The sequence below is a fragment of the Cydia splendana genome, chromosome 12 (assembly GCF_910591565.1).
Source record: "Cydia splendana chromosome 12, ilCydSple1.2, whole genome shotgun sequence".
NCBI lineage: Eukaryota > Metazoa > Arthropoda > Insecta > Lepidoptera > Tortricidae > Cydia > Cydia splendana.
Window position 1 is genome coordinate 9,621,326 of NC_085971.1, and position 18,332 is coordinate 9,639,657.

General features: G+C 39.1%; 1 protein-coding gene across 2 annotated transcripts in view; it reads left to right on the forward strand.

Moving 5' to 3' along the window:
- Positions 1–18,121, forward strand: part of LOC134795526 (3-phosphoinositide-dependent protein kinase 1) — a 152,074-nt gene extending 133,953 nt beyond the window's left edge. Inside the window, exons 1-5 of one of the 2 annotated variants that reach the window (XM_063767413.1) lie at positions 10,235–10,638; positions 13,972–14,167; positions 14,271–15,194; positions 16,041–16,318; positions 16,516–18,121. In XM_063767413.1, coding sequence (XP_063623483.1) covers positions 10,501–10,638; positions 13,972–14,167; positions 14,271–15,194; positions 16,041–16,318; positions 16,516–16,620 — 1,641 coding nt within the window. In that variant the 5' untranslated portion in view covers positions 10,235–10,500 and the 3' untranslated portion in view covers positions 16,621–18,121. Of the gene's footprint in view, positions 1–10,234; positions 10,639–13,971; positions 14,168–14,270; positions 15,195–16,040; positions 16,319–16,515 lie in introns of those variants that run through there. The other variant, XM_063767414.1, reaches the window with a different exon arrangement.
- The last annotated feature ends 211 nt before the right edge of the window (positions 18,122–18,332 follow it).

An 18,332-nucleotide genomic window follows, 5' to 3' on the forward strand; every position in this document is an offset into this window, starting at 1 on the left:
TTCTAATGCTAAAAAAAAACGAACAATAGTTATTGTAAATGATTAACATTAGTACAATTAAGGCACATATACCCAGCGAAATGCTATACATGGAAGTATTCTGTCCGCTCAATTATGACCCAACGCAAACTACCCCGCGATAGGCGGTACTTACAAACTGCTCGATTGGCAATCTCAGTACCACCGAGATGACAGTCGGTGACAAATGGCTAAATTGATTTATAAAAACAACGTTTTTTTGTAATTAAAAATATATTCATGTGTTGTGAAGTGGTGCAGAAGTTATTTTAGTTCATACCAAGGACAGTGGAATCACTTTTCACTTGTAGTAAACAGATAACTTCAGTAGAATTTGGAAAAAACATGACGATTTGTTTTCAATACTACCGTGCTAAGCTAAAACGTAACAACTGCATACGACTTTCATAACAACATACGACTTTTTAAATTGCGAGGATAATAGGGATGGTGTTATGCTAAATGAAGTAGACTATTTTATTAACTTGTGTTTGGTTTAGGTATTTTCTATATAATTATAAATGTAGTAATAAATTCCTTCTTACAGATTTGTATTTTCCTTTTTTATTTCATGAGATGGAGCTATATTTCAAAGTAATAATCAAATTTGGTATTGTCATTTTACATTACTTTCCATTCAGATTCCCACAAGATGCTATTCGCAGAGAACTATGGAAAAAAGCTGTTGTGAAATTGAGTGGATGCCTGGCAAGATATCTAGAATATGTTCTATTCATGAGATATAACCCGTGAGATTATCATACCCGGTCTCCTATATGTAGATACATTTTTCCTATCATGCTTTCACTGAATTAATTTAACAAATACACACATTATCTGAAAATGTTGATCATTTGAATCCACCCTCTACTGTCACATATATGTAGGTTCTCTCTCAAGCCATTTCCGTCAGTAGAAAAGAGCGGCAAACATATTAACTCACATTATAGACGGGTCTAACGCGAATTATATTCAAGTACCTTGATTTACCGACGTAAATCAGTTTCGTTTCGTATAATGTGAGTTAATATGTGTTCAAAACGCGAAAGTTTAAAATATTATAAGAGCGGCAAATAAGGCAAATTTAGAAAATGTAAGCGCGCGAACGGCTGTGGTCCTATACAAAATTTTAATTTTGCACCTTTTTCTACTGACAAACTTGCTTGACCGGCTATATACATATAATATATTCTGAACTGAAAGTGGGGATTTATTGTGACTCCGCCTGTTCAAATATTTTTGACCCGATTCGTGTACCATGTAAATTTTGCAGACTGTATAGCCAGTCCGATTTCTAAGATTAAGTTCGCCATACATTTACTATGGCGTACTTGATCTTAGAAAAACGGACAGACTATACCTGAACGTGACTGCCATGCAGATTGATAATAAAATATACAAAATACTTATTATAGCGGAATACATTTATACAACAATGATATATTTACTTATGTTGAGTTAGTCTGTCATGTCATAACATTTTAACTAGTTATCTTTTAATCTGCATTAAATTATTATACGTGAATTATTTGACTGGTTCTTCACTGTATGGCATAAACCTATCCCTGTCCAAGTCATATTCTAATCAAATATGAACCGCGAACTCTCAGCGGCCAGTACGTACAGCAAGAAGGTTATTAGCGGATTAATGTCGCTGATTGGTAGTTATTGACATTATATGCATTTCATCTACACTTAGCTATGTACCATTAGTGTAATAAAGATGACTCTTATTTTGTTTACCAGCTTTGATTACAGGCTCTGTAAACGCGTCGTCTTATTTGAATGTAGGCGTAATTGTGTATGTGTGCTAATTTGGCCCGAGAATTTGAACGGTAATGTTCCTAAAGGCGGTATCCATGGTTATATATGATCGCAGCATATACCTATGTAGCGTAGTCACACCTACAACTCCGCGGGAACTAGTGTCCGACCGAAACATGTTTTTTTGCCGAAACCGAAACCGAATGTTCGGCTTTGGCTCTAGTTTCGGCCGAAACCGAAACCGAAACCGAACCTTTTGTAGACTTGTTAAAATCGTTGAAAAAATGTTATAAAACCGCCTTTACACACATATTATGGGGCTGTCAAGTGTCAACACCCAATGTCCTTGAAATTGATGTTACTTGAGCAGTTTTGTAAGAAATTTACTAGAGTTAGACCAAGATAATTCTGCAACGATTTTGATAACACACGCAGTGTTATTTTAAACGTCAAAACTTCTATGAAATTATGACGTAAGTATAAATAACATTTGCACTAGTTGCACTGCGTATGCTATCAAAATAATTGCAGAATTTTCTTGGTCTAACTCTATTCATTCACCAGTCAAATCAACATGTAGATACAGGGTCAACCAAAAACGCGAGCGCAGCGAGCGCGAATTTTTTGTTGACAATATCGCAAGGCCGGGTACCGATCTTCACCTGGGCCTAAACGTCCGAAGTGCCCCAGTGAGGCGAACTTTCATGCGAAGTCAAAGTCGTGCTTCAGGCTTCAGGATAAGTAGTTGAGCACAGACTCCAACCAATGTCCATTGTATTAAAAGCGAGATATTTCCTTGAGCGCTGGTGGCCTAGCGGTAAGAGCGTGCGACTTTCAATCCGAAGGTCGCAAGGTACAAACCCCGGCTCGTACGAGTGAGTTTTTCGGAACTTATATACGAAAAATCATTTGATATTTACTATTTGCTTTTCGGTGAAGGAAAAACATAGTGAGGAAGCCGGACTAGTGCCGATAAGGCCTAGTTTACTCTCTGGGTTCAAAGGTCAGTCTGATGGCAGCCGCTTTCGTAAAAACTAGTGCCTACGCCAATTCTTGGGATTAGTTATCAATTGGACCCCAGGCTCCCATGAGCCGTGGCAAAAATTCCGGGATTACCTAGGCGAGGAAGATGATGAGTTTTCTTATTATTCCTTTGCCCTGGCCCAGTAACATGCGACAGTGTGCTATCTCATTTACTCCGATACAATTAGACAGTGTGCGCGTTATAGGTATTAACAGCCTCTTAAGACTGCGTCGACCGTCTAGTGGCGCCCTCATTAGTGGAATTGTGTTTTATAATAAACCAATTAATTTCTGTACCTATACATGAATCAGTATATGTAGGTACATATTAATATTGTTGTCCTACTTATTCCCCAATTTTTGGTCTTTGTCACATAGTTTAGTTTCATAGTACGAAGTACCATTTCGTAAGTTTCGGCTGGGCCGAAAGGTTCGGCTGTTTTTTGGCTGAAACCGAAACTACAGCCGAAACATGATTTTTTGGCCGAAACTGGCCGAAACCGAAACCGAAACCGAACCTTCGGTCGGACACTAGCGGGAACACAACAATTTTCGTTTCCCTTTCTACCTGTTCCCAAAACTACAGATGTTTTATATTCCATTGTTATACTGGAGACGAAAGTACATTAAGGCTGGTTTTAAAATGTACCTCCACTCCACATTGGATCAGTATGCCAGGTGGCGGTGGAGGTTCAACGTTCGACGCACCTTTTGTTTTGTTTTGAAACCAAGTCAGGGGTTGGCGAACGATGCCCCGGCTAGTGGGCAAAAAACGCATCCATGCACCTGGCTTTTTCCTGTTTCTATTTATAAGTACTCGTATTTTCTTAAGAGTCGATGAGAAGTCAGTCGCTATTTATACCATAAATCAACAGTAAATCATTGTTTTGGTGAAATTTTAAACATGTACTACGTGATATTACTAAAGTTTTCGAATACCTAACCCAATTGTACTTAAAAACAGCATTGACTATATATATTGTACCAGGTGTACTTATAATCATAATAATCATAATCATAATCATTTATTTGCACATAAAAAGCATATCTTAAATATCATCGTATTTTTAGTTATTTGTGCATATTTTAAAAAGAAGAGCAATAGGTATATTAAATGAACGTTACATATGTAGTATTAACAGTTACACTTTCACTGAAGACACTACACAAACACAAGACAAGACCATATTAATTCGCTTTGTCATGGTCATGGTGATGAGTAAACAGTAATCGTTGACAAGTGGTGTCGTAGTATTGTTTAAATAATTGTTATGTTTTATTGAATGTAATGTTTCTGATATGCGGTCGTAGTAAGCGTATGGATTTTGTGTAGGTAGGTAGGTAGGGCGGTATATAATTATGAGTTGGTTATTTAATTATAAATAATTTTATGAAGGTAACAAAGAAATCCATCCTTATCTTATAAGCTTTATAACTCTTCCTATACAGGGTGGTCCAAACCTTGACGTCCAAAAGTTTTTTTTAGATTCCTCTAGTCGTGGGCTATCAGAATATACCCCATGTATATTAGCCGATTTTTTGTAGTTTTCGAGTTATGAATTTTTGAAGTTTTTTTTGGTTAAAATTTTGGGGGTGAAGTAATTTACTCATAAAAAAAACTATTAGAGTTTTTTTAATGTTTCTTTTTGTAAAATACTCCTTAATAAATGACGTAATTATTTAAAAAAAATCAGCGTCCTCACGTTGATACAAGTTGTAAAAAAACATGACAGAAATATTTTTTTTACGCTCAGGCATGTCAAGCTTAGATTTTGCGCTTAAATAAAAAAAAAATACAAGCTGTTACAAGGACTTCTGCTGATTTTAAAAACTGATAGACCATAAGTGTTTTACAAAAAGGTAAAAAAGTGACACTTAATAGTCGAAATTTGACAGAATCGGCACTCAAAGGAACTGAGGTCGAAAGTTCCCAAATTAGTGATTCACAAAAAAAAAACGGTTTTATTATTTCCTAACTTTAATAAAACACAAAAACTGAGAACTGAAACTGGGGTACCTATGGATAGGTCTTCAGAAATGATATTGAGGTTTCTAATATATTTTTTTTCTAAACTGAATAGTTTGCGCGAGAGACACTTCCAAAGTGGTAAAATGTGTCCCGTCCCCCCCCCCCCCACGCCTGTAACTTCTAAAATAAGAGAATGATAAAACTAAAAAAAATATTATATGATGTACATTACCATGCGAACATCCACCGAAAATTGGTTTGAACGAGATCTAGTAAGTAGTTTTTTTTTAATACGTCATAAATCGTAAACCGCAATTTTATTATGTTACTTGCTGCTACGGAACCCTTCATGGGCGAGTTCGACTCGCACTTGGCCGCTTTTTATGTTGCTGGATTCGTCAATCTATGCGTCCAAAGTTAAAACGGCCTTTTTTGTTTTAAGTTCCTAGATCGACGAATTCAGCAACATAAAAACTAAACTTGGTCAAGCAGATCTTGTCAGTAGAAAAAGGCGGCAAATTTGAAAAATGTAGGCGCGAAGGGATATCGTCTCATAGACAATTTGAATTTCGCGCCTTTTTCTACTGACAAGATTTGCTTGACCATCTATAGTTTGATGTTTTCAAAAGGTACTTAAATACACAATACAGTACGTAGCGGCCCCTTTTTTTTTTTAAATACCTGTCGCTAAATTTAAATAAAAAATGATTTTTTTTCCGGTTGCGATCTGTCAAGTGAAATACGTGTTACTCTTGTCTCGACAATTTTAATCATAAAGTGCCGTAAAACCTAACGACTCTGCGAAAATATTACGTGCAAGCACAAAAGGATTCACCAGAATAAGGAAAAAAGTGTTAGAAGTGGAAAACGCGAGTGATCTTTACGAAAAAACAGCAAAAAAAGTGCAAGTTCATATATATAGCTATAACTACATAGCTGAGATTGACGTTTGACAGCTGGGGTTGCCATACGCAATTATCAAAGACTTCCGACAGCTGTCAACAGCAAGAAAAGCTTACCTACCAATTTACTTTAGATCCTTGCAAACAGAATGGAATCGCAAATTTTGGAAACTCTCTTGGCACAAATGAGGGAAGAATTCGATAAACAAACGGGCAGAATCACAGAAAGTGTCACTAAAAACATTTCTTCCACTATGGACGAGACACTTAAGCCGCTCATACAGGAAAACAAACAACTAAAAGAAGAAGTCGTCGTTTTAAAATCTAGATAACATTACATGGAAAGAGAACAAAAGAAGAATAATATAATTATGTACGGCATCGAAGAAACAGAGAATAACCACGCACAACTTTTGGAGAAGGTGCTCGAAATCCTTAATAGTGTTAGTGGCAAAGAAGACACTGAAAAATAGGACAAGTGGGAAGTAAGCAAAAATCGGTGCAGCCGTTTTGTGTCTATATTTTTTTTAAATATTGCAACCGCCATTTTGGAAAAGGTCCGCCATCTTGAATTCTAGTGAATGAAATTTGTGTTTCCTCGGATGAAATCATTCAGATTGGTCCCTATTATCACTGGGCAAAGCGGCTTGCTTTCTGCCAAAAATGCAGCTTTCGATGTAAATATCGCCGTAAGCCCTACTACTATGTGTCACTCTGGGAATAGAAGACCATGTTTTATTAGACCATGCCTGTACCTAACAGGCAGGTACTACACCTAATTTAAATGGATTGACCACTTTTGTTTTACAAACCTTGAATCTTTTAACATGTAGGTACTCAAGTATTTGCGTCTTAATCACATGATGAATTAATCAGTTTTTAATGCAATTAATGACATCATCATTTATTAATGTATCTTATTGCGGTAGGCCTGCCTTAGGAAGGTACCTATATTAGTTACGCGCGGGTAAATATAGAATGCAGTGTCGTTATCAACGTCAATTTAAAATGTCTTATGTGTTGTCAAAAAGTATGGTCATATTGGTAATTTTAATGATTACTATGTTAAAAAAAAACAAGGGTTAAAAGTGCACTAGACAAATCTTGTCAGTAGAAAAAGGCGCGAAATTCAAATTTTGTATGAGACGATATCCCTTCGCGGCTACATTTTTCAAATTTGCCGCGTTTTTCTACTGACGAGATCTGCTTGACCAACTATATTTGTGCACACGTGCGCCCCGCGGAGTCGCACGTGGCGCGCCAGCTGCGACAGCCTTCACAAATGTTCACAATGGAAGGTAAAAAATACAGGTAGCGTGAAAAACAATACGAACACGAACGATTCCGTTTTGAGGTGCACTGTCGATGCCTCCTTTTACTTTCTTTGGTATTTAATTTATACGACCTAGAATCTTAAGAATTACTCGGAATTCATAAAGACAATACAAAATTTTCGGATTAACAGTTTAGAAAGAAAAGAGAAAGAAGTGACAGTTAGGTCGATACTTTCTTTGTAAGATAATAAAAGAATGGGATTTAGAAGTTTATTCTTACTACTTACATGGTTTAAAAAAAATTAAAATACAAACTGCGTTCGTTCATTATATCAGCTAGGTACGCCGTATTCAAGTTGAATGTTGAAAACCGAGTTGAAACCTTTTCATAAGGCAAATTAAGCATCTGTCGTCTTATGTCTGTTTGAATTTAGACAATGTCATGTTATATAGTTATTGGGCTCGAATATGCAGGAGTGAAGATATCCCGTCCCATTTTACAGCCGTGTAGGTATTCATAAAATTGAAGTGTAGCACACATTGTAGTCGTGCAGTTACACGTGTAAAGCCCGCCATAAATGTCAAGGATCAGCTGACATTGTTGCTAGGTGTGGACTGTGGAAGGTGCATTCACTCCCGCGACGTAGGTATATGAAGTGCATGTTTCAACTACGTACTTCCTTGTTTATGGTCTTTTTATGTCTACTAGGCGTAATAAAATTCTTTGACAGACTACTAGAATTCTGTTTAATAGCCTTCTTTGCCAATTAACTATACCTATTTTATGACCTGAAGTACGTACTACGGACTGTAGTAATTACTAATTATGAACTCGAGACACGTGTAAAATACAGGGTGTCTCAGATCGTATAGATAAATCAAATCAAAATGAGACAGCCATGACCTGTTCTGAGGCAACCAGTGGCTGTGAATAAAATTAGTAAGCATATATAAAAGGTCCTATATTTTCACATCACCTACACGGAGAATTTCGGAAGAGTTCCTACCTACGGCTGTTGACCCCATTAAATGCTTCATAATGTTACCTATACCTAAATACAAATGGATATTTGCGCAAGTTTGTCTGCGGGTTGCCCATAAGCTCTAGTTTTTCCCATCGGCGTGGCATTAGGGTTACCAGGTCGAAAGGCGCTATTATCGGGAAAAAATATTTTTTTTTCAGATTTTGGGACTTAAGTCGGAAAAAAAATGAGATTAAAGTAATTGTATTAAAAACAACGATATTTTACATTATTGGCACTACGTCAGCTGCTCTGCCCATAGACGTTTATATATATAAAAAAAAAACATTTACAATGTTAAAAATGTCTTCTCATTATCTACCTATATTATCATACTTCTACTTATTAGGTATCAATAATCAACAAAATTTATGTAACTAATTTATTTCTTAGCTTGCCCTTGCCACATGTATTTTATGTTACTTTTCACATGCACCTATTCGGAAAAGGGCTTTTTCTTCCCCGCTAGGAGGGATCAAAGTGGCACTTTTCTGTTCTAGGACACTGTTTTTGTTATTTTTTGCATTCTTTTTTAGCTTGAATAATATTTTGAAACATAATAATTGTGTCAACACTAAGATTTTTTTTTCCTCATAGTTGATGTGAAAAGGGGCTGTCCATAAATTACGTCATCGATTTTTGACGATTTTGGACCCCCCCCCTATAATCATCCAAAAATCGTGCTTCAAATGACCCCATTTCCTCCTACTTCATGCTACCGTCATCCGATGTCCAGACCCCCCCCCCCTAATTTGAAATGACGTAATTTATGAATAGCCCCAAAGCAGTATGTGTCACACGGTATCAAAATTATTTCGTCTTGGGCGTTAACACTTGAATCCCTCTTTTCGCTCAGGATTCAATGTACGCCCTTGACGGAAATATATCATTTTGATACCTGTAACACAAACTACTATTTTACCGATTTAAGCATTTATTTCGCCTTTTTCGCTATTTAAGGTAGACTTGAAATTCAAGCAGTTTTCCTTGCTCGCTCGACGACAGTTCGGAACTTGAAATTACTGTTTTATAACGTGAAGCTGTTTTTCGGGACAAGTTTCACTTTGTCGGGAATCGGGAACACATGCTAAAAATCGGGAGAATCCCGCCAAATCCCGACCATCTGGCAACCCTACGGCATCCCAGGGGGCAGTCTTGCAGCGAAGTAGGAGCGCATCTTAGTAAAATATTGATTTGCGTCCCCCCTGCGTTCGGCGTGCAGTCCCCCCTGCTCTGCTTTCCATATACGAGCGGTGGCGTCTGCATTTCCCCAAACCACGTGGCGAGAAGTCACGTGCATATATTAGAATTAGGTTCCGTAATGAGTACTTAAGTAGTGACATTTCTTTTTTAAGTAAATTGACAGTTAGAATGATACACCAACCCGTGATTAATTTAATTTTTTTATTAATTATCGATCAAATTTTAGTACATTTATAGGACGGTTCAACACTATTAGATACCATATTACGAGGTTGATTTTTATGAAGGAATATACATGCTTATTCGTATTCTAGTCACCTCATATTTAAATCATTGAAATGTAAGATTAGATTAAAACGATGTCTCCCTGGCCCATGGCATTTAAATATTTTTTTTTATCTGTACCTAGTACAAAAAATATGTAAAATCCTTTGGTTATACATAAATAAAGTGTTATTTGGTTATTATCACTCGGCCGTGTTGTTTAGTGTTTACCTCTCATGTAGATATTCTCTGTATTCTGTAGAGTCCGACTACGACTAAGCTAACTCTGTACTGTACACTGTACCGATTTGAACAAAAGAAAGTGCGGGAGTGGCATTATAAAAGGCATATTATTGTTATTTTCATAGAAATTTGGCATTCATGATGACATTTCTTCACTTTATCATTGAAAATGCAATGCAGATTTATCTTGATCCGACTCTATTGTTTTATTTTTGAGGTGCAATGAAGAGTACCTACAGTACAGCACGTGTACCTATAGTTGTGTTTGTATTTTATTGCACCCACCTAACTGTCAAAATTAATTTTATGTCAGTCATCAAATCACTGCTACTTTTTATGTCTTAGGAATAGGAAAGTAGGAAACTGAGGAAGTGGCGAGGGGTGAATGCATTGCATCGTCCCGCATGGGATGGGGGTGGTGACAGTGCGGGGGGCGTAGGGAGACATCAACACAACAGCGCGCCGTGGCGTCAGCCGCCCACTCCACCCCGCGCACGCATGCCAAATGATTAATTCCTCCGTCTAGCTAGCGACGCGAGTAAAACATTGCGCTCGAACTTCAGTTCACTCCGCGACGTTAAACGTAACGGACGTGCTCGCGCTCTGTTTAATAAAATATACGTTTAGCTTACTGTACTATCATTAAACATCAGCATTCCTTAGATAATTATACTGTGTAATATTATTAGTGAACCTGAACCGAGAAATATTAACGGATTCCAAATAAGTACCAAGCTTCATATGAACTGTGATCGTTATTTTAACCGTTTCGAACTTTAATACAACGGTGAGAAAAACGTGTGGTGTGCAGGATCGAAATGAGCGGATTGACCATCAGAGTTAATAAAAGAGGATCGAGGGGTAGTGACACTCTTCTCGAGGCAGCTAACAGGATTCTCCGACTACTCGGCGTGAGCTCCACGAAGCGCGGGAAACAGCCCTCGCCCAAAACGAAGGTAAGGTCAACGACACCGCGCGTCTGCCGTCTACCCAACCGTACGGCCGTGTTGTTTGTTTGTTACAGTTCAAAACAAATCTCCACATTAATCACTTGTTCAAAATAATAATTTTATGTTTGTGATAGTTTACATAGCCGTGAAAATAGCGTTATAGTTTTAGTAATTAGGATGGTTCTATTTTTTAATGTAAGATATGAACATAACACTTTGAATTTTGAATATACAAATTATACAATATACCTACACATACAACAGCGTGTACTAATGCAAAGACTAGTAGTACACAAGAAGTAAAAGGGTGGTAAGTAGTAATTTTACTTGCAAAGTGTGTCAGTGCAATGATTGGTAAACCTAATTCTGCCTTGTATTTTATTTAGTTATTAATTTCAACTCGTTAACAATTTTTTCACAAATAAATAGAACATGTAAGATACCTATCTAATATTGAGTGTTATTTACACGCACATGCGATAATTTCTAGCCGTTCTCTGAAATCAAGATAACATGAGAGCGTTCATTACATTACTGTGATAGTAAACAACTAAACAAGTAAAACTCCTACCTACCATGTTGACTGTTGATAAACTTTCGCTGCGGCGCAGTGATTGTGACTTTCGCTGAGTAGCGGAGGTAGCGTGCCTGTATGGATTGCGAAGGCAATACATCCTTTCTACCCACAATGTACCTATACATACGTATTTCTCAGTGCGCTAATGTTACCTCGAAGAATCTATGTCGCTCCCCGAGATGTTGACGGGCGTGTGGCGTGTGACATTCGCAGAAGGTAGCCAGTCACCGCACTTGTTTGTGCACGCGGCGCGTGCGTGCGTGACTTGTTTACCAGTTCCACCAAAGCAAATTAACGCTTAATGCTGAGCTGTTGTGATCGAAGTATGCTGCACCCGCCTACAATAACACATCGATGAATGAAACACTAAAGAAAAATACGGCCTATCCACGATGTCGGAATGTGTAACGTCGAACGTCAATCTATTCAATGCAGTTAGGTACACCCAGTACCAGTACTAAAACCTACATGTCCTCTGTATAAATAAATTCCATTCATAATGTGCCCATGTAATTTTGCAGCTATCTGTACAAACTTTAATGCCGTCACGACATTTTTAGGTCCGGTTTTTGTTTTCGTTTGATTTGAAGTAAGTGTAGGTATCACGATACCGAAGCATGTTGGGGTCATTAGACCAAACTAGGTAAATAACACTCGCAAAATTGTTTTGAGTTCAAAGTAGAACTTTACTGCCCGATTCGAACTTCAAGATACGTCAATTAATAGATCTATAAACGATATGGATTAGATGTGTCTGTGTCAAAAATTACGTTTTTGTTTGAAGAAACGTACGTCACGTTTGACACTGATATATCTAATCCATATCGTTTCTAGATCCATTAATTGACGTATCTTAAAGTTCGAATCGGGCCGTACGACATGAACCGTCATGTGTTCAGTGATACCTACGAGATAGTACGCGTAATGGCGTAATAGGTTGCCTTATCTGTTCCGTAGTGGAAGCATAAACACCCACATTTTTTATCTCCGACAAAATAAATTTATCATGTGATTACTCATAACAATGCATGGGTTTTAAAATAGCAATTCCATTCATACAATACACCATCAATCAATAAATTACGATACCTGTAATCTAATTCAAAACATGATCCGTAAACGTTTAGTCGGCAGAAATGTAGCCGGATGTAGCGACGAGGGGGGCAAGCCTTGCTATACAGCATTCAACATCCGCCAGGCCAGGTATTCAGCACAAGGTCGCAGCAACATACCATCTAAGTACCTTGCTGTGCTAATGCTATACTTGACGCCGACGCGATAACTTAGACAACTTACAAGTGCTCCCACTTGGGCGTGTCATTTAAACATGTAATCTTGTCAATTGATGCAAGGATTTCCTCATAGGTAAATTATGTAATTCTTAGAATACACAAAGAGTTGTTTATAAGGAACAATTCAGCGGAACGTTCAAAGAGTCGAAACTTTAAAAAGCCAGTTCCCAGTACAACATGTCGACATCGAGCCGCTTGTTTAATAAAAATTGATTGATGAATGCGAGTGTGTAGGTCGCTATGACGATGTAGTGGTTCTCGAGGTGGGGGATTGAGGTCACAACGTAAGGACCGCGAGGCGGAATGCGTTTCGGCGGCGTGGGAATGCGACTCGCGAGTACCGTTGCGCCGCCCGCCGCCCGGCCCGCTGACGTGGAATGCGAGAACCCATTTGCGGCTGCGCGGACCAGCTCGCTTTATTAGTGACTCATGCGCAACTTCAATACCACCACACCAAACTAGTCACCGCTGCACGATGCATCTGCATTCGAGGAAGACTGGCTTCGTTCAATATTTAAGGCAACACAGAGAAACACATCTCAGACGTTGCTGATCAGAGTTCTCGGTGTTAGTCAAAATTAATTTAATTATATCGCGTTCTTAAAATAAAAATGGAACAATATTTGAAAATCAATTGATAAAAACAGAAAGTTTAAACATAAATATGTAGATGGTTTCACATTGTAGCTATGATAACAACGGAACCATGAAACCGTATTCCGTAGGTACATTTTTTTTGGCAAATTAACCGTTACTCAAGTGGCGGACTTGTGGCCTCTGGTACCGTTGTTAGAAAGAGAGAGAGTGGGTCGGAGCACGCTCTCTATTCAACATCGTTCACGTCCGTTGTATTGAATGGATGGAAGCGTTTTTTGTCTCGTCTACGTAAGAAAATAAACAAAAACTAACACACTAAACTGGATCATCGAACTCTAAGCGAGATAAAAACTGGCCTATTCGGCAAATCGGCACCTGAGTTATGTGCTCTTTCCAACTTTCCATTACTTTATTTTACTAAGTATTATAACAACTATTCCTGAACACAAGATTCAACGGGTCCTCGATATGTTAAATTACCACTCGGCCGGTAAATAGATTTACTTATTCAAAAATAAATTAATTTATAATATAATAATCATTATGTTTCGCTGCCAAACATCGTGGAAGGTTTCATTAATTGGGGCGTAGACAGATGGGCAGACAGCGCGGTCCTACTGTCTGGTCCCCACCGCGGTGACGTATGTGCCAGCACCAGCGCAGCGCCCGCGCCCGCGCCGATAAACAAGTACTTGCTCTCGAGGCGCGACGACGCGCCGCGCGCCGCTCACCGCTGCTCTCAAAACAGCACCGCTACAATACCCCGTTTAAGCCAAAACAAACACCTCGATTTAGGTATCCTCAAACACTCTAGCTCAGACTAGACGTTAGCTACGCAAAGTTCATCATGTAATAGTAGATATTTGTTTACAGACGACCGGTGAAATTCGGGCGCCGATCGCGGCGGCGGAGTCCGCCGCCGAATCTCCAGTCAAGATGCAGGCGCAACCGGCCGCGGCGGCCAACAAGCGCACGGCCAATGACTACATCTTCCGAAAACTGATTGGAGAGGGTTGTTACAGCACTGTGTTCTTCGCTACAGATATTCACACTGGGAAAGAATATGCAAGTAAGTAGATTACTTACTTTACTTCGAAGGATCATTGTAGGATTCTTAATTGATAGTTAGGTTTTCAATATATTTGAAACTAATATTATTATTTTCTTTCCAGTTAAAGTTTGCGAGAAACGTCAGATTATTAAAGAAAAGAAGAGGGAGTACATAAAGAGAGAGAAAGATGCTTTGAACATGCTGTTCAATGTGGCCCACGGTTTTGTCAAATTATATTGTACTTTCCAAGATGAAGAACGATTGTACTTTGTGTTGTCTTATGCCAAGAATGGCGAATTGTTGTCTTATATAAATAAGGTTGGCTCTTTCGAGCTAAATGTAGCTAAATTTTATGCTGCTGAGCTATTAATGGCCTTAGAAAGCATGCACGCTAAAGGAATCATCCACCGAGACTTAAAACCAGAAAACATTTTATTGGACGAAAATATGCACTTACAAATTGCGGACTTCGGTACAACAAAAATTTTGGACCCAGAAGAGATTCGTTCAACACCTAACAAGACTGATGATGACCAGACGTTGGCAGAGAATGACAGACAGAGAAAGATCAGTTTCGTCGGAACCGCGCAATACGTCAGCCCAGAACTTCTGCATAACCGCGTGGACACGCGCGCCTCCGACCTCTGGGCCTTGGGCTGCATTATCTACCAGATGATCTCAGGACTGCCTCCATTCCGTGGCTCCAATGAGTTCCTTACCTTCCAGAAAATACTTAAATTGGACTACGAATTCCCCGAAGGCTTCCCCGCCGACGCAAAAGACTTAGTTGAGAAGCTTTTAGTTTTGGATTATTCCAAGAGGATTGGAGCTAACGATACGGGAAATACTTATGAAAGTATACGAAACCATCCATTCTTCGAAGGGATCAACTGGGATAATGTCTGGACTCAGTCACCGCCAACTATATCCCCGTATTTGCCAGGCGGTTCTTTCGAAGAAGAATATCCTCTGGATCACTTAGAGCCCGGCTTAGACCAAAACCAACTTGTGCGCCTGTGGAAGTTCGACTTATCTACCTCAGAAGGTATGTTATAACATTATGTTATTGTATTATAATGTTCGGCCGATAAGAAGTCAATCCTGACCTGGCAGGTGTCAACTCGGTACAAATTATAATCTAAAACAGTGTTTGTTGTTATACTTTGTACTGCGTTGACACCTGTCAGGATTGACTTCTTATTAGTTGTTATCGGCCATGTCAATGGGCCTAGAATGCCTAGCACTATAATAGGAGAGCATCATAATTCTATCAAAGCAATGCTTTTGCCGACGGTAGGTAATGCAACAAAGACTTGTACGAGTGCAGTGAAGCGACAAGTAACTGGCAACTGGAGCGTCCGTGACCCAAATTCTTTGCCAACATGCTTCTCGTTTCATTGCTAAATAGTATCCGACCAAGTTCCGTTTTGCAGTTACTCCGCCGATATTTGACACAGATATTATTACTAACAGTGCCATATGATTTAGTACTGGTACTAACGCCATATGTTTTTTTTTGTGGGCGAGAAATATGATCGTTCCATATGTTGCTTGCATTGTATCCTACGCTGCGTCATCGCGTTACAGCTATTTGCATTCACAACGGATGTCCTCACTGTTCTGGCTTACGGTCCTTTAATAGGAATGACGTCAGCTCGCCGTTTCTCACTCTTTGGCGAGTCGCGATGAAATTGAATGAGTCGCAACGCGCGGTAACTTCATTAATAACGTACTCTTGATGAGATCAGCTGTTCGAATGCTATGATGTGTAGTGTGTTATTTGACTTATCATTCAAATTAGGAAATTCGGGAAACTGAACTTACCATGTTAGTATTAGCAACATACCTATATAGTTAGCATAGACTCATGTATGTCAAATTGTTATTTCAGGAATCTTAACCATAAGTCCGGAAGAAAGGCGGCGGAGACTCGAAGCTCAAGAACGCGACAATAAATGGCATCAGTTCGTCGACGGAGAGCTGATTCTAAAGCAAGGACTCATCGATAAGAGGAAGGGGCTGTTCGCGCGCCGGCGCATGCTTCTGCTGACCACCGGCCCGCGGCTCTTCTACGTGGACCCGGTCAACATGGTGCTCAAAGGAGAGATCCCTTGGTCACCGAAGTTGCGCGTAGAAGCAAAAAACTTTAGAATATTTTTAGTTCACACGGTGAGTTTACTTTTTCACCTTCATCTCATTACTCTGTAATGACATTTTGATTTATTACCCAATTATTTTGTTCTAAAGAGTCACTTTTTCACTAAACATTGTATACTCGTACTGCCTAATTAAATGACCTTAATAAACTCTCATTGTGAATCAAGACTTGTATGCATGATTTTTCATTTATATTTTTTTCTTCACAGCCAAACCGCACATACTACCTAGAGGACCCAGAATCATACGCCCTAGAGTGGGCGCGAGTGATCAACGAAGTTCGCATCGGCACGTATGGGCGCGACACGACTTAAGCGCGCTGCCGGCGCCGCCACGAGTCGCGCCCGCACCCCGTGCTCCGAGCCCGCACCCCGCCTCCTCCGCGGCGAGTGCACATAGGATACATTCTAGCCATCGTTACGAGCACGAACTAGCAAGGAAGCTTCAGTGACATTGAAAGGTCTCGAAGGGAGTCGGCCACCGCCGGCCTCAGCGCCGCCGCGCGCCACATATGTTGAGAGCGCGCCGACGAGTGCCGCGACGACCGAACGCCCGCAGTCGATCACGATCGCTGTCGTTCCCGAACGACTGATTCCTAATAGTATGTTCCGACTAAACTAAATTATTACTCTCGATTAAGTTCTTATTTAAATGTGGATTCACGATTATTTTAATGTGATTATATGTAAATATTTGTCTTAAATTATTATCGCGATCGCATAGTTATAGTGTAATGTAGTGAATAATCGTGGGCCGTTAGACTTTGAAGTGTACGGGCCCGTTGTAAGAATGGATTTGTAATTCACCACCCGCGTGTTCACGAAGCCCATTCCGGTTGGTAACTAGGCAATTTTAGCTAAATTAATATTATTTATTTTAATTTAATTTATTTGCCAACGGAATGCGACTGCTGTACAGTTATATAAAAATTAGGAAATTATGGTTGGTACAATTCTGCGACAGTAACGACCGGTCGTAGGTTATTCATATTATGAATCTACCAGTCGGTATACGGCAAATATGGATCGTTACGTCGGCTGTAGAAGTGGATCAACCGAGCGTAAGAAGGATAGCTTCTTAGTAGCGGGGCCGGAACTGGGCGTATACTGTGTAGCCCAGCACGCGCCAGGCACCAGGTGCCGGCGCTGGGCGCAGCTCGGCGACCGCGCATGCACTGCGCCCGCGACCTCCCGGCTTCTTCACTTGTGCATCATTTGCACTGTAATCCTAATGATAAAACTTAGAGAAAGTATACGGATAAAATCGCCTAAGGTCAACTATTGTTTGTAACGAATTATTCGATTAAAATATATCGTATTTGTAATTGAAATTACTTAATGAAGCTGAATTGGTTTTAAATGATTTTAATTGTGTATTTCGAGTACTATTTTATTGACATGTGAGATATATCAAACGCCATGATAATTATAAAGCTATGACTCATAATATTGGCAATTTGTTCTAATAGCTTGTTTACTGTACCTATATGCCGACTTGCCTGAAATATTGTATAATTAGGCTTTGTTGTAAAGGTCCATAGTTCAATTATTGTAACTATTGGTTTAGTAAAAAAATAGGGTAATTAAAGTATTTCAAGCACTAGCCTTATTTCTTTTGGTAGATAAATTTGTACTTCAGACAATGAAACACAATAGTTGTCAGCGTTATTGGATTTCTCCATGACATTGTTAATTATTAATTCTGCATTTAAACCTGTTAACTATTGTAATTATAATTTACAATATTTGTATTGATTAAATTCTTTAAAAAGTATCAGAATAATAAAATGAAAAAAAATTGAAGTTGATTTTTAAAGTCTTAGTTTTATTAGATTACCCACAGTACCCACAGTAGATTACCCAGTGAAAGTTCCTGTTTAATATTTTAGGTGCCCGGTTAATAATAAGCCTAACATATTTATCTGTGAATATATTATTATAACCACCAGTCCACCATGTTCTGTAACTTCTTCAAACGGGCATCGCGCTCACCAACGACAATATTCAGCGCCATCTTTCTAACATTC